Below are 17,200 nucleotides of genomic sequence, written 5' to 3'. Positions count from 1 at the left end.
ACAAGGTTCCCCACCCCTGCTGCACAGGAGTCAGCTATCTCTCTAGTTCACTGGAAAATGTTAAAGCGCTTCACAAATAACAGATGACAGGCTTCTGTCTGAATGAATGCCCTTCCTGAGCAGGCCCAGGGTAGGGACACTGTTTACCTCTGTTCAGTTTACAAACACCATGCCACCCTGACATCCATATCGAGCCCGCCAAGTGACGGGCGGAACTTCCGGACATGGGCTGAGGTGTAGGCCGTCTATTGTCCAGTACCTCGGCCTCCAGGTCCTACTTCGTAGTTTAGAACTGAAAGCCCAAGCCTGTGGTGCTCAAAGAAGCTAGTAACTTACACTGTTAGGTGGAGCCAACTCCAAGGCCCTAACCACTGCGTGCTGCCCAGGGAACTAGAGGAAGCCCAGCATGAGCCCGGCCACTTTCACAGCAGCTGGTGGCTGTGCTGCTATGGCAATGCCCAACCAGCTCAGGCTCTGGCTTACACTGAAGTTTATACACAATGACTTCAAAAAACAGGAAAACTCTTATATAACATTTTAGGAAATCTAAGTACCTATTTGTGCTTCTGGACAGTCTTCCTGCATTTCCAGGGCTTCTGTGGGCTCCGGAGCTGGTGTTTCAGGAACTTGCAAAAATTCCATTCTCCAAAACTGAATTCAAACAATGTGCATGTTACTGGGTGAAGATGGGGCCTCGGGGTTAAACAGGGGACTGACATCACATAAACAGTGCTTCCCATGCTGTGTTTGAGGAGATGCTAATGGGTGTTTCATGGTGGAGGGAAAAGGACTGTGGTCAGTAAAGTTTGAGAAACATGGTTCAACTAAGTACTCTGTTTTGTTTCCTATAAAAACACCTGAGAGCCTTGCATATACTAATATGTCCTCTGGATCTCTAAGAAGGCATTCTGTAAGAGGGGTCCCCACACGCCCTCGCCACCAGAGCTTGGCACAATGCCTCATGTTCCCAGAGAGAGCTGCTATCTAAGGTGCAGGGTGTGGCAGGGGAGTGGCTGACGGCAGCCTCATTGTGGCAGGCTCAGCTGACTGTGACTAACAGGGCAGCGATCAGCTGCCCTTTGCTTTCACAGCGTACAATGAAAGAAAAGAAGCACAAAGAAAAATCTCCCGGGAGAAAAAGCCCAATATTAGAACAGACCACAAAGGAAAACACTGTGGGTCCCATTTTCTGTAGAGGCCCAACAAAGACAGCTGAGAGAAGGTAGACTATCTCGGATTCAGGGGATCATGCAGGATTGCAGCCAGGGAGTGGGTGACCTCGGATTCTCTGTAGAACAGAGACAGTCCCTGTCTTCCTAAGAAGTCATTCGCGGGCCCAACAGCCAGTACTTGCAGTTTGTACGTTTACCAATGCAAGGTGCCATGGAAACCATGCTTAGCGGCCTACGGGTGTCACACTGTCGGGTGGTTAGCAGCACTGACTACTTGATGGGAAGAGCCGCGTCACTGACGTGCCCATGTCTGAGAACAGTGGCTCAGGCCTGTCTGAGTGTGAGCGAGAGCTTCCGGACCACGTCACAACCTGTGCAGGTGCCCTTCCATGACGGCTGCTCCACGATGTCAGTTGCACTAGGGCAGTGGGTGTCCTAATACGCTTTCTTCACAGTGACTTACCCGGACCACACCGTCCGAGTGTCCCGTTACTATGACGTTCTGGGTGTCCCACTCGTTCATCTCGGACACGCAGCAGCAGACGATCTGCTGGCTCCTCCCTGTGAAGGTGTTCACACTCACGACGGGGTTCCCGTTGATGCTCCACACGTGGATGTACGTGCCTGCACAGGACACAATGTCCCCCTGGAAGGCAAGGAAACTCTCAAGCACGACATACTGCATCCTAGTTCCAGAAGCAAATGAAATCCTTGGCCAGCCTCTCAAAACCCCTTTCAGGCCTGTGACTAGTGACTGGGTGATTTTTGAGGAAGCCTGGAATTCAGTGCTTGCTGACTTAAAAAAAATACCCCAAACAGAGGCCTTTTTAAGAATTCAAGGCTGAGTGGCTGCGGCCAAGGGGACCTCATGGAGACAACGGTAGGACGTCTGTGCTGTCTGTGCCCAGCACAGTGCTGAGTAAGGCTTTACTCCATGCCAAAGCCATCTGAGAAGGTGAGCTCCTCCCCTCCCTCCACTGTTTACAAAACCGATTGATACTTTTTTTATAGGGATGAGAATCCAGTCCCACTTAATTTTACAAAGTGAGTCCAATGAAAACCACAGGGTCAAAGGGAAATCCTGCAGTCTAGATACAGCTGCCTCTCTCTTTAATAAAGAAAAAGCTGACATCTTGGTAACAGTGTAAGAGACTATTTAAAAACTTGTATTCACAGTAGGGTGGGGGAATGAGAAAAAAAGAGATGAAAACTGGTATATATGTCACTTGGCAAACTGAATAAACCCTAAGACTCCAAGCGCTGATAATTCAGGTTTTCATGAGTTCCGAAGACAAAAAAGTTTTTCCCTCAAATTTTACCAGGCTGGGGTCCACCCAACGTGGTGAGAATACAGCTCACGACTGCTAAGGGCATTAAGACGCTTCCTGAAGCATCTCCTGCTTCCGTTACTAGTTACTGGAGCGGACCTTCAGATGTTCCATTGCGACCTTGTGCATTTAGCCAGTGCCAGCCCTGCTTTAGTAAAAAAGCTTAAGTGACTGCTTACTATCACAGAGTGAAGATGTGAGCCCAGCTCTCTGGCCCTAAAGCCTGGACACCACACCATGCTGCCTCTCATCCCTGAGCAGCCTGTCATGATGCTCACTACTGAGTTTAGAACCTACTACCGTTCTCCCTCCTTCCCTTCTTCCTGCTCTTCCACCAAGATGGTGAAAACCCAAACAAATATAATACTCAGCAAAGCATTGCTGTGTCTGCCTCTGCATCGGCCACTGAATCATCTGTGACAACGAGAGCCAGCCTCTCCCTCCTGTACTGAGCAAGGCTTTGTCGATGACGCCAGGGCACCTCCATTAGAGAGCATTAGACCAACCCTGTGGTTATGGGGTGAACATAAGAGGAGGAATCGAAGGGCAAGCAGCAAGGCAGCTTAGGTCCAAAATGCAGACTGAAGTAAAGCAGACTTAAATTGGCTGCAAAAATATAACACGAATAGAAATCTTTTAATGAGTTTTTCCCCCATGAATTATTAAGAGGTTACAAAAACATCTCACAAGAATAAAACCAAACACTTTTCCATAGTGTTTGCAGCAACTATTGCAATCCAATGGGTGTATATTGGCTCAAATAACTACTGACTATAAGCAAAACTCTCAGTATTTAAGTCAAGAACCCCAAAGCAAGGTGCTCGGAATAGCGTGACCCCGTGTTTGGCTCAGAGCAGCACTGCTGGTCCAGAGCAGTTCTGGTGCACTGACATGTCAGTAAAACTTAGGCACAGATGTTTGCAGGACCAGCCCTAGGTGCTCTTCTGCAAATATCTTAAACCTTTCCAATACACCAAAACACAAATTTGACTCTTTACCCCTGCACACACCCCACCCACCGCCAACCCTGGTTACTCTTACTGTTACCAGACACTCTAATCTCCATTCACCAGAACTGAATTTGTATCTTTTTCCTTTTTCTTTGAATGACTACAAGGTATTTGACTAAAAGCATCATATTTAGTATCTTCTGGTAGAAACTAAAGATATAGCATCCCTCAGAAGGAAAGCTGTCTGCTTGGGCAATGGTATGATGTGGCTAGGGCTCTGTGTCACACACGATGACTCTGGGGGGAGGGGATCTAAGGAGAGAGGTGGGAATGGGCAGATACGGCTAAGAAGTGATGAGGCTGGGGGAGCTCTGGTTGCTTTGCAAGACTGTTGTGCATATGTGGGCATACAGATGTGATAACTTGTCCCTTGGACACAGAGACCTCAGCCTTTGTAAACCTACCCCTAGTTATCAACACACCTTAGTGACAATGACTACCCTCCCCTGTCCCCACTCAGGCAGGCCTGGTCTGCATGGGGGCTCCTAGGCCAGTGCATTTATTTATCCCAACTCATTTCATTTGTCTGTATAATATCCTTTGTTAACTTTGAGACCTGTTTTAAGAATCTATACTAATAAAAGAGTAATATGCTAATTAGACTGGACATCTTCCGGACGTCCTTCCAGACAAAGCCATGGTGGCAGGGACCAAGGCAGAGGCAGTTACAGGTGATCAGGCCGGCAGGGGGGAGCAGTTAGAGGGCAATCAGGCCGGCACGGGGGAGCAGTTACAGGGCGATCAGGCCAGCAGGGGAGCAGTTAGGGGCGATCAGGCTGGCAGGGGAGGGCAGTTAGGGGGCGATCAGGCCAGCAGGCAGAGGTGGTTAGGGGTGATCAGGCAGGCAGGCAGGTGAGCGGTTAGGAGCCAGCGGTCCCTGATTGCGAGAGGGATCCTGGATTGGAGAGGGTGCAGGCCAGGCTGAGGGACACCCTCCTCACCCTGTGCACAAATTTCATACACTGGGACTCTAGTCTATAATAATAAAAGCATAATATGCTAATTAGACTGGATGATCTTCTGGAAGAAGCCGGGGCTGCGAGGGAAGCCCGGGTCTCTGGTGCCAGAGGGAAGCCGGTGCCAGCAGCTGGGGGAAGGAAGACCTACTCTTGCACGAATTACGTGCATCGTACCTCTAGTAGTTCTATAAGAATTTTTTTCTTGTTTGAGTACCCAAATGTTATTTTTTTCACTTTACATAATAATTTGAATATATTTCATAAAAATTTCAACACAATTGTAACATTCTCAACAAATTCTACATATTCCTTGTTTTTAAAAACCACCTATGCGCCGAAACCGGTTTGGCTCAGTGGATAGAGCGTCGGCCTGCAGACTGGGGGGTCCCAGGTTCGATTCCGGTCAAGGGCATGTACCTGGGTTGCGGGCACATCCCCAGTAGGAGATGTGCAGGAGGCAGCTGATCGGTGTTTCTCTCTCATCGATGTTTCTAACTCTCTATCTCTCTCCCTTCCTCTCTGTAAAAAATCAATAAAATATATTTAAAAAAACAAAAAAAAAAACAAAAAAAAAACAACCACCTATTCTAGAATGTTTTGTTTTGAACCAAGTCTTGCTCTTTGAAGTATGCAGCACTGAATGAATTTTAAGACAGAACTGCTGAGTTACAAACTTTAACATCCATTTGCTTTTACAAACAACACATAAATCAAGGAAATGAGTCCTTAACAACCAAGAGAACACTCAGAGTCATCTTTTATTTATGTTAGCTAGACCTACTTGTTTTCCTAAACATAAACCAAGAGGACAATTTACTACTTACTGTTAATTCATTGATACAAAGAGCAGAAACCGGAGCTCGGTGGCCTCGAAGCTGGGTTAGGAATGACAGTTTGTTCAGATCCCAGATGATGCAGGTTCGGTCACGGGACCCGCTGACGATTATGTGATAGGCAAATGAAGCTGTGGCACAGGTGACGGTGTCGGTGTGGCCAAGCAAGGCCTATAAAGGAGAACAGAAAGCTCAGGCTGATCACAGGGACTATGCAGCTGAGGGGGACAGCAGACCCTGGATGCACCAGGAAATGACAGCATGTGTGCTGGGATGAGCACTAGGCGCAGCGTCTAGAAAGCCTTCATTCTGCTCCTGCCAACTGTTCTTACCTTAAGCCACTGGGGGTGGGGGGGCAGGGAGCAACCTGGAGGCTGCAGTCTCTGTTTTTATATTAATTCTTTCCTGGACTTGGGCCAGTATCTTGGAAGGAAGAGAGAATGGTACTACAACCCAGCTTGGTTTCTTTCTACCATTTCTGTGTGGAGATGTACTGATTATGGCCCCAGAATACAGAAATTTCAGCTCTGAATCTATTCTTTCATGCCATCAATTCCTGTTAAGTTCATTGTAAGGAACTGCAATTGGATGGATTTTTAAAAAAATATACAAACCGTGAGAACTGCATGGTTGTGGTACATGGTCCCAGAAGATAAAGGGAAAATGTGGCTCTTATGTGCTTGTTGAGCTGTCACTAAACAGGAGACACAGACATCTGTGCCCCAGAGGGACTCCTTCTGCAAACTAGATACAGAGCAGAAACTTTTCTTTTGCTGGAACAGGAAGAGAAGCAGGACCCATGGAAATGGCAATGCGGGCAAATAAGTATTTTGAAGAAAATACAGTTAGGAGTTCCTAACAGTAATCTGAATGTACTATTTAAGTAATGAAATGGCTTAAAATTTTGGTCATCTTTATGATATGCTTATTAAACCCCAGGAGGCTGTTTTAAATAAGCACTTTCTACTGAGGGTTACTGGCCTAATAGCTCCAAAGCTCACTTTCTAGATGGAAAAAATTGTAAGCAGGCATCTGGATCAGCAAACTACACTGTCAGCCTGTCTCTGTCTGCTCATGTCAAGACTGCATCCCTTACATGGCTTACCTTCAGACTCAGCAGCCAAGGAAGTTCTGGCCATATAGATGGTTGTTGGAATATAAGTACAAGGGGTTCAATTCTTTCCATACATATTTTGTTTGAGTTCGGCTTTAAAATAAGTTTTGGAGTCACGGAGAACTTTACATCCTGGCTTTACCACTGAGAGTGACTTGGCTATGTGTCTCTAAGCCGTGGTTTTTCAGGTGTAATGAGAGCTAATAACTACCTTGTAGAACTGTGAGAACTGATGTTTTACATTTTTTAAACATTCAGCACACTTCCCTAAACATAGTAGGTCCTCAATAAATGGAAGATACTGTTACTCTAATTTTCAAATTTGTATCATAAAAATACTTAGATGTATACTACACTAAAAAACAACAACTGTGTGATAACTCACAAATCAAATGCTAAAAGATGATTGCTTAATCATAAAAGGATTCTTGCTTTAAGAATGTAAGAAATTTAGGATAGTCAGTACTTAAGAAGTTATAAAAAATACTTGTTAATATCATCATCAATGGATCTACTGAATATGTTCAGAAGTTTGTTATATCTTTAGGGATACGATAAATGAGGAAAGAGAAAGACAAAGGAATCAAAGATTTAATGGTCCAACTGAACGAAAATTGCCCAGAAAGGAAAGTAATACTGAATCAGTAGCACTAATATAATCTGGTTTGTAAAATTTCAATTTACATATAACTTTTGAGAAATATGTTACTTAAGTTTATTTTAAAATATACTACCTAAAGACAGCATGCCTCAGATCTTTTAAAAAAGACCTTCATAGATACTTTTTAGAAATAGTATTTCTGATTTCATTTCCTTTACTTTTTAGACCCATTTCTAGAAAAAGAACATATATTTTTTTGGTTCTGTCCATTATGTTGGAAGCGCCTTAAAATTAAGGAAGTTTTAGTTTCTCTAGAGCAAGCATGTCAAATTCAAAGCCTAACCTGGGCCAAATAAAGAAGGTTTAAGTTTGTGTGGGCCACAAAAAAAACAAAAGCTTCAATTTTCATAGAAATGTAGGTTTATTTTGATAGAGACATGCTGAATACAAAGGGCTGAAATAAAGAGTAATTGTTAACATAATAGAACATTTTAATAAAAATTAATTTTTTCTTAAACATTAACTTACCAGACACTGAATAACTGCACAAACTAATAAGCGTAACGCAAATAAACCTATTTTTCTTATTCTCCGAAAGTGAAATATTTCCTGTTGCGCACACCAAACAAGTCAGTTCAAGACTAATGATGTGGCAATCGGCTGCTAAAATATTCGCTGCTAGTATTAGTGGAGAGAAATGGTGCGCTTGTGCGTAAGGCGCATAAAGGAAATGAATGCAACACGATTATAGTAATCAGTCATTAGCAAACGTTGCAGTTCATTATTAATAATTATGTATAACAGGATATTGTAAAAATTACGTTATGAAATTTTTATTAAAACGTTTCTTACATACCATTATATTGACTGGGCCGCAAAAATATTCATCATGGGCCGCATGCGGCCTGCGGGCCAGAGTTTGACATGCTTGCTAGAGCGTGGGCAGCTGAGATGGGGTGTCTTTCACCTATACTGTTACCTGTTTGAGAGTGAGGGTCTTGGCCTTTTCTTTTGAGGTGCCCATGTCCCACACACACACAACTGTGCTTGTTCCACCCGTGATGACCAGCCTGGGGTTGGGGCAGATGGCACAGAGAATCTGGCCCCACTCAGACAAACATTCATAGACAGTCACTGCCTGTAAAATAAAGCAGATGTGAGACACAGGCCATCAAGTACCATGAGTGTTGGAAACACAACGAGCATACCGTGTGAAGGACAAAGGCCTCTAGGCAGGTCCTCACAGGCAAATGACAGGACATTCTGGGCTGGTTTCAATTTAGCATCCTTTCCGCGGAAGCTCTACTCTGAGCTACCCTCTACAGCCTCTTAACTATAGTTGCTGCTAGAAACCTTAATGGGGGCCTCCAGTTTCTTCAGTCCGGGAAGATGACGTTCAGACTCAGTGATGTTCTGCAAGATGCAGGGGGATAACCTGGTGAAGGATGTGTTTGCCGTAGCCACTTAAAATGTAAAAGGAAGCATGAACGCCACTGATACGAATGTGAACTAAATGCGTTACAGTGTGACATACAGACTTGTGGAAGGGTTAGCTAGCTACCTTCATTAGGCAGGCTTAGGGAGTCCTAGAGATCAGGAGGGTCTATGGGAGAGGAATGCATAATGAAGACTTGAATACATAATGGAGGTGCTTATCTTACTTGTACAATGGATAGAGAAATGCCACAGAAATATCTCTGTCCTGTGCAACTAAAACAGCCATAAACCAAGGACAGACAGGAGTATCTCTGGCTTGAGCATTTAAAGTGACCATAATTTAGGCCAATCGTAGCCCTGACCTGAGTAGCTGGGAGGACTATAAGATAAGGCTTTCTTTGCCAGCACTTTATGGGAGAAAACCATAAGATAAATCAAAAGTGACTCCAACCAACAAGATAAGGGGGAGAGAAAATAGTAGACACCACATGGGTTTTGAGCTTTGAAAACTAATTCTATGTAGTAGAATGACCAATAAGAAAGGGTCAGGTTCAGGCAAAGAACTGTAGCATATGTAAACTGGAGACAAAGGAACACGGAGGGGAATTTTTTTGGTTTTTCTGAGAGAGAGAGAGAGAGAGAGAGAGAGAGAGAGAGAGAGAGAGAGAGAATGAGAGGGGAGAGGGGAGAAGGGAAGAGAGAGAGAGGAGAGAGGAGAGAGGAGAGAGGAGAGAGAAGAGAGAAGGCTTTCCCCATTGGGGGAGAGGGGCCCTCCCCATGGGGTCCCCTTCTGTCCATCCAGGAGGGACAGAGTCTTAGGCTTAGAATCTAGAATTAGGGTTTTAGAGGTAGTGTCTTCTTGCAATAAAGGTTCTGTACTTTTCACCTATCACCTTTTGTCCGTGGCTTCATTCTTTGAATCCATTGGACAAGACCCCGGGGAAAGCAGATCACCCTGCTCAATAAAACAACCCAAATCACTGGCACAGACTATATCCCTCTTGCATTTAGGAGGGGACTGTCAGAGGGCGCACACAGGGCACTAAAGGATCACCACACACTGCCTCTCCCCAGAGATACTTACAGGACTTAAAATAGTGGCCGCTGACTCTTGGGGGATGGGGTGACAGGTCTGTCAGCCATTTAAGAGAACTGAGATGAGAGGGCCAGGCAGTGACTCACCAAGGGAGGCTCTCTGGCTGTAAGAAATGCTGACTGCCTGGCTGGCTAGGACCTCTTGGAGGAGTTCTAAGAGTGGGAGGGAAACTGCTAGTCCCCAGAATACAACTTGCCCCAAGAGGCTTGTTCTGTAAGCATGACTAGTCCACTCGCTCCTTTTCCTGCTCTCCCTTCCTCTGGGCCTTGGAGGGCCAGTTGACAAGCCCTTGGCCTGGGCTTTCTCCACCCCCATTAAGCAGGATACCCAGCCATAAGAGCAAGATGAAATGAATGAGAAAGAAAGGATGCAAACCTTGTCTGACTCATAGGTTCCCAGCCTGCAGCTGAGGTCTGCGTAGCCCCAGGCGAAAGTTTTGTTCCAGGTAGGTGGGATAAGCACCTTGTTCTGTTCTACTGCAAGAATGCCTTTGTCTGTGCACACTATTTGTCCCACAGGCTCCTTGAGTTCTACACAAAATGAATCAACACATTACAACAAGGGCAGGGAAAATGAACTTCATTATTCCATAGGGGATGGTAAAGTAATCCCAAATATTCACACAAGCATCCTGACAACAGGGCCTGAGAGGTGGAGCATGGTCTGTCAGTCCCCGGAGCCCTGCCCTCCAGGCTTTCCCTCCAGCCTTGCTGTCTGAGTACCTGGTGTGCTCCCAGCAGTCAGGCCTGCCTTCTTGATCGCTAGGGCTGTGCAGAGGGATCTGGGATGCTCCCAGCATGCCACACATAGACTGATCCAATTTAGACCTTCGGCACCTCTCAAGTTATAGCCACCTATACTCCCTGAAGAAAGGCCATGGTGCTCCCCGAGAGGCCCAGGTTCCCTGCTCTGCCCTGAACGCTGCCGACCACACCAGTGCTCCAGAACCCTCGCTGAGCAGAGGCCAGAGCTGGTGCAGGGCGAAGTCTGTGTAATGAGGCAGATGGCCTAGAGCTGGTGGCCAATCCAATTAACCATACTTTGAAGCACCAATATTTAGATTTCTTTAGATGATAACTTCAAGACTTTGCAAAAACATTTTTTTTTTAATTCTAAGGAGAAAATAATCCACTTGCAGCAGTACTTTTAGCTATCTCATAAATTCTTTTAATTGGCATATTAAAAATGCAGTCTTGTTACCATTATTTCTAAATTGGCAGAATATGTATAAATGAAGGTGGCAGAAGTTTTTCTACATATATAATATAAAGGGTGAGTTACAGAGTTGGTACTTTAGAATTTTCAATATTTTAGCAGGAGGAAGAAACCATTTTGGTTCTTTTTGATGGAAAATCCAACAGGCCAAAACAGAAACAGAGAAGGAGAAAATCTAATGAGTATTTGGTGATTTAACACAAAAATACAGCACTCATTACAAATTACACTATTGTCATAAAGCAAAGTTGTTATTGCTCAACTAGGATTCTTAAATAATCCCACAGAATCATGAATCAAAGGTTTATTCCCATCATCTTACCTTTGACAGGTGTCAGAGAAGGCCGCAAGTTGTCTAGATGATGGAAAAAGATCTTGTCACCTGTACAGCCTGGAGGGACAGAGATTCCTGCATTGTCTCCATTGAGCCGACTCCTCACTCGCTTTGGTGGATGAGGTTTCTTAAATAGCTGGTATGAGATAATATGATACATTTTACAATGAAAGCTAACATTTAGTAAGCCCTATTACATGTCAGGTATTATGTTATTTCACTTAAGCATCATAACAACCAGCAGGTACTGCATTATCAAATTCTGAGGAAAGAAATTATAAGAGGCTCAGAGACTGCCAGAGCTCTCGCACCTTTGGAAGCAGGGACAGGGCTATGACACCATAGTTTGTGTCACCATTGTGGTACAATGATTTCCTAACTTTTCAAAAGTCAATTAATTTACTCAAACTATAGTCAACTGACAATTATTTTCCAATGGTGTCTAAAGATTAACTAATTCTTTATAGATCGACACCGCTCTGCCACTGAGGGCAAGCAGACATTCTGTTTATTGGGCTATTTCTGGCTTCAGGTGGTTTTTCTCTGTGCAACATCATTTTGGTCTCTTAGGTGTTGCTAATTTGCTGAAAATGTAAACATTGTTGCCTTCTTTTTACTTTGCCATGTTGTAAAGGAAGAAAGAAAAAAAATCTTTGGCATCTCTGTTCAATATTTCTACAGGATTAAAAAGTATTAATGTACATTTGAAATGACTTTTTCAAATACTGTTCATCTTCAAAATAAGCGTTGAGCTATTTCCGTCAGAAAACTGCTATCTAAGGAAGATACTAGGGAAAGCTTAGAGGAAGTGAGGTTTAAGATGAAAGTAACACCACCACATTATGAATTTGACATTCTGGATTTCCCAAGAAAAATGCTATGCACAGAGAAAGATATACATTGTAGGCTCCCAAACACTTAACATACTGTCCCTATTTTACCTACATATAGGGGTACAGTATCAGAATTCTGTTATTTTCTATAGAAGTTAATAATGACTCAAGCCTCTGAAGTTGTATAAAAAGACCCACACACTTGGAGGCATGTTTATGAATGAACATTTACTAAGAACTTTTATATGAGGATCTCAGGACAGAGCCAGGCAAGGGTATAGAAAGAGGCACGAATACGGTGACCAGGAAGTTTAGATTTTTTTAGGCCTGCTACACTTGATAGTACTCTATATTAGTCACTGGAACAGCCTAGAAATACGTTATTACCCAGACTTTATCTTCTAGATTGCTTAACTCTTACACTTAAAAATAGAACAAACATCCTACATGTATGTATCTTGATTATTTTTAAAAAATATGTTTTTATTAATTTTAGAGGGAGAGAAAGAAAAACATCGGTGGGCTACCTCCTGCATGCCCTCTATTGGGGACTGAGCCTGAAAGCCGGGCATGTGCCCTGACTGCAGACCCCTGAGTGCACGGGACGACGCTCAATCAACTGAGCCACATCGGCCAGGGCTATCTTGATTAATTTTGTTCAGAATATTTTTCCCCAGAGGGTATGAGACATGGTTTCTGTGCTTAAAACCCTCTGCAGAAAGGAAAGGCTTAGCTAAGAGTCTTCAGCTGTGATTAGTGTTTATCAACAAGCATTTCACTTTACAGTAACCTTGGTTCCTTCACTGGGGGATCAGATTGCACCAGGAACAGTGTGGTTACAGGCTGTCCTGCTGTCTGTTCCTCTCAGCTTTTCCATGTACAAAGACAAGCCATTGTTCTGTGTTCCCAGCTGTCAACTCTGGGAACCACTAGGTTGGTTAACCTACAAAAAGGGAGCCCAGGAGATAGCTGAAGCAGGAACAGAGAAGGATAGTTGAGGTCAAAGTGTGGGCACTTGGGGAAAGTGGATGGTCTGACCGGCCCAGCGAAGCCTTCTCCACAGTGCTGGTTACTCCTGGTGCACCTGCCCTCCAGGTGTGTCCTGGACAATGGGGACGAAAGAAAGGAGGGAGTCTCTTGAGCTCTGATCGTTACTGAAGGTGATTAGAGCAGTTGGTGCAGGATGGGTCCCAGGAACTCCCATGGCAGGTAGTCTCACATCACTTATCAGACCTCTTTAATTCAAACTACTGTTCCTGAACTACTTATTGCAAGAGCTCCCTAGGTGGCCATCTGCTCCTAACTTGGCTCCCCTACAATGCATATGCGTCTGTGTGCATGTGTGTGCATGACTGTGGCCAGAATGATCCTTAAGATCTAGATATGACCATGCTATTTCTCTGCTTAGACTCAGCACTGGCTCATCACTGGCAACCCCATCTCTGTGTATACTGTGCCCCAGATCCCACCTGCTTTCCTGACCAGGCTTTCCTCACCTCTTCCCAGGTCTTGTGCAGGTACAGGAAAGCACACCCTGCACTAGCCTGCAAGGAAAACTCTCTGTGAACAACCAAATTTCTATTTATTTGTACGTAAAAGGGAGGAGAAAGCAATACTCTTGGAACCTATTGGGTGATATTTATGGTCCTTTATTGAAAACTTAGTCTAACTTTAATTATTATTTCGTATGGTCATTGATCATGTAAAGAAATGCTACAGCACTTAAAAACGGAACCCGAGAACACTGATGATAAGAACATCCATACCTGTTTAGGAATCTGACCAAAGTTGTTAATGAACCCTATTGTGGCTGTTTCCTTCAGCGGGTCGTTTATGTTGTAGATATCCACTTGACCCTCATAAAATAGATGGTGGAAGACGTTTACAGCTTCTACTGCAGCAGGGCCTTGCTGTTTGTAGCCAAAGATTAAGTCAATCCATTCATGCAGATGGGCACTCACATAATCACATTCCAAAGCCTGTAATTCAAAGCAAAGGTTCAGTCACTGGCTGACATTTATTAATTGCTCAGAAAGGAAAAAAATTGGCCAGTGATCAACAGGAATTAAAATAACTAAAAATCATAAACACAATATTAGTAACTTGACCAAATGGGTGATACATTGCTCAAGGTCCTCTCTTCATACTGTGGCCAATGACCCAGTGAGATCCAAGTTCAACTGCCAAGTGTACCCCCATTACCTCTCGGTGGACTCTGATGAATTCTCGTGGGTCCCCTTTTGCCCAGGGTGGGAGGATAACATCTCCAAGCTTGGTGCCATTTTGTTTACAGCCTGTGCAGTTGGATACATTAAAAAAAAACCACATATATATGTTACTATTTATCACATGAAAAATGTGATAAATAGTAACTTCATGTTAACATAACAGAGAAACAGTGGGTGTAGATTCATTATCAGAACTATGAAATCTTACCACCACGACCCTCAGATATCATCTGCTCTGCTACTTTCCTAAGACTGATCCTTAGTGTACTTCCTCAGAGAGATTTATTAAGTGTTAGCAAAACAGAGGGATGCTCATAGTCAAGTGACTTCAGGAAATGCTGAGCTATGCAAAGTTGGGCATTTCTTTCCTGCAAGACTCCTCAGACACACGGCATTTCTCTAGGAGGGATATTACAACATGTCTGAAACTTAACTGACCACAGGAGTCCTTAATGAAACATTTTATGGGGCTACTGTTTTGAGTTTGGAAAAACCCCTCAAATTTAATCCCCATAGGATGGACGGCTAATTTGGAAGACCATTAACATTTCTCTAAATCAGCGGTTGCCAAGTGGTGGTCCATGGACCACTGGTCCGTGAGGTCTGAAAGACTGGTGACTGCTGCTCTAAACTCTGCCTTTTTTAGGCTTTTCCAGAATGCTTCACGTTTGGTGAGTCATCAGTAGTTAACTAGTACTGAAATTCTTGTCTTATGTTCTGACAAAATTTTGCCATTTGCATGGAGAAGGCTATTGAAAGAATTCCCAACTCCTCAATAACTTTCATTTTGCTCTCTTTGCTTAAGAAGAAATGAGTTGCAGGCTCCTCCCTGGCCTGGGCCCTGGTCAGGGTGCGTGCAGGAGGCAACCAATTGATGTGTTTCTCTCACATCAATGTTTTTCTCCATCTTTCCCTTTATCTTCCACTCTCTCTAAAAATCAGTGGAAAAATCTATTTGGGTGAGGAGTTAAAAAAAGAAGAAGAAATGAAAGTGCCACTGTCTCCTTGGGATATTTGGAATACATGGAGTTTCTCATATTTCTGGTGCATTAATTCTTCAGAGAGCTCCATAGAGCTGATATGTATTTTGCTGTAAAGATTCTCATTAAAGAAATCTATACTAATAAAAGCCTAGGTGACCATCACGTCCTCACATCTTTACAAGATGGCCACCACAAGATGGCCGGCAGGGGAGGGCAGTTGTGGGCAATCAGGCCAGCAGGGGAGGGCAGTTGGGGGCGACCAGGCCGGCAGGGGAGGGTGGTTGGGGGCGACCAGGCCGGCAGGGGAGGGCAGTTGGGGGCAATCAGGCCAACAGGGGAGCAGTCAGGCATCAATCAGGCTGGCAGGGGAACAGTTAGAGGGTGATCAGCTGGCAGGCAGGAGCAATTAGGGGCAATCAGTCAGGCAGTCAGGCAGGCAGGCAGGCAGGCAGGCAAGCAAGCGGTTAGGAGCCAGCAGTCCTGGATTGTGAGAGGGTGCAGGCTGGGCTGAGGGACACCCCCTACACCCCCGGCCCAGTGCACGACCAAAACAGAACCTTTTGCTGTTAGTGTATCATTTTAACAGAAAATAAAAATTTGGGAAGACTACAGGCTACCTGGCAGAAACAAAAACATCATGTTGTGATAATGCACACCAAGTGACATGTACTCCACATGTTCTTGTTATTTTAATGTATTGTTAAAATAATGTATTCTGTTAATTTAAGTTATAGCCAGATAATCACTAAGGTATTAAAGAAACCATTTGCTATGAAATCTATCCACAACAAAACACATTAAATGGGACTGGCATCTAAGGAAACAGGTTCTTTTTTCACTTTTTAAAAATAACACCAAAAAGTTAACTTGAGCTTATAGTTTTGCTAGGTACAAATCAGATGATCATTATAAAAAAATGACTCTATAAACAAAAATGTTGCTCACTAGCTTAACAGCAGTTGGTTAGATAAATAGCTACATTAGGAATTTTCACAGAAGTGCAACTGTTCAAGTTTTAGAACACAAAGACAGTTCCAAGTAGTGGCCAATAAAAATATTTTCCTTAGAAGCAATCTTGTTTTCATCATTGTTATTTGATGGGCTTATTTACAATGTGATATTAAGTGAAAGATACACAAATCAGTTTATTGTTAAAAGGAATGTCTTGACTTGGTTAGAAAAATTACCATAAAACTTAAGAAAAAACAAAACAATCAACTTATTACAACCACTCCCCCCTTTCACACCCTCATTCCTGTACCTTAAAATGCCCTCCAGGCCTAATTTTTTGATGAGGTGACAATTCCCAGGCTATTTCAAGTATAATCTGCTTTTCAAATTTTTGCTCATAATCCCTAAATGATTATGTGATATAATTGTTATTTAATCAGCACTATCTGCAGTTTTAAAACTGAAAGGGAACAGGCCTATAGAAAACGCTTGGTTTATCTAATCCTGCCTCTGAAGCGCCCCTCCAAGTACTTCCAGGGTGTGAGGACCAGAAGACCAGGAGTGAATGTCTCTCATTCCAGAAGTAGGGAAAAACTCCAGTGATTTTTCTTTTAAACCATTTACCATTTTTTCTGGGCAAAGGGGTAAACATATTCTATTGCTTTCTTTTTATGGGAGTGAAATTCACATAGCATAAAATTAACTATTTTAAGGTGAACAACTCAGTGGCATTTAGTACGTTTACAATGTTGTGCAATCATAACCTCCCTAGTCCCAAAACATTTTCATCACCCCAAAAAGAAACTTTGTACCCATAAAGCAGTTGTTCCCATTTCTCTCACCCCGTCCCTGGAAACCACCTACCTACTCAGGATATTCCACATATATGGAATCACACATTATGTGACCTTCTGTGTCTGGCTTCTCTCACTTAGCCTAACGTTCTGAGGTTCATCCATGTTGCAGCATTTATTGATACTTCATACTCTATGACTGAATAATATTCTATTATATGTATACTAGAGGCCCGATGCACAAAAATTTGTGCACTCAAGGGGGGGGGGGTGTCCCTCAGCCCAGTCTGTGCCCTCTCGCAGTCTGGGACC

The 17,200-nt window shown here is 43.6% G+C and overlaps 1 protein-coding gene across 5 annotated transcripts in view; it reads right to left on the bottom strand.

The window, feature by feature from the left end:
- WDFY3 (WD repeat and FYVE domain containing 3) overlaps window positions 1–17,200 on the bottom strand; it is a 245,140-nt gene that overhangs the window by 8,795 nt on the left and 219,145 nt on the right. For all 5 annotated transcript variants that reach the window (XM_005874107.2, XM_014545987.1, XM_014545986.1 and 2 more), the window contains 8 exons: window positions 14,135–14,226; window positions 13,699–13,911; window positions 11,088–11,235; window positions 9,926–10,080; window positions 7,997–8,155; window positions 5,294–5,473; window positions 1,636–1,818; window positions 555–651 (listed from right to left, as the gene is read on the bottom strand). In XM_005874107.2, the coding sequence (XP_005874169.1) occupies window positions 555–651; window positions 1,636–1,818; window positions 5,294–5,473; window positions 7,997–8,155; window positions 9,926–10,080; window positions 11,088–11,235; window positions 13,699–13,911; window positions 14,135–14,226 (1,227 nt within the window). The remainder of the gene's footprint in view (window positions 1–554; window positions 652–1,635; window positions 1,819–5,293; window positions 5,474–7,996; window positions 8,156–9,925; window positions 10,081–11,087; window positions 11,236–13,698; window positions 13,912–14,134; window positions 14,227–17,200) is intronic.

The sequence above is a fragment of the Myotis brandtii genome, unplaced genomic scaffold, assembly GCF_000412655.1.
Source record: "Myotis brandtii unplaced genomic scaffold, ASM41265v1 scaffold424, whole genome shotgun sequence".
Classification (NCBI taxonomy): domain Eukaryota; kingdom Metazoa; phylum Chordata; class Mammalia; order Chiroptera; family Vespertilionidae; genus Myotis; species Myotis brandtii.
Note: the sequence above shows the minus strand (reverse complement) of the source record. Positions and strands in the feature narration are given on the sequence as shown.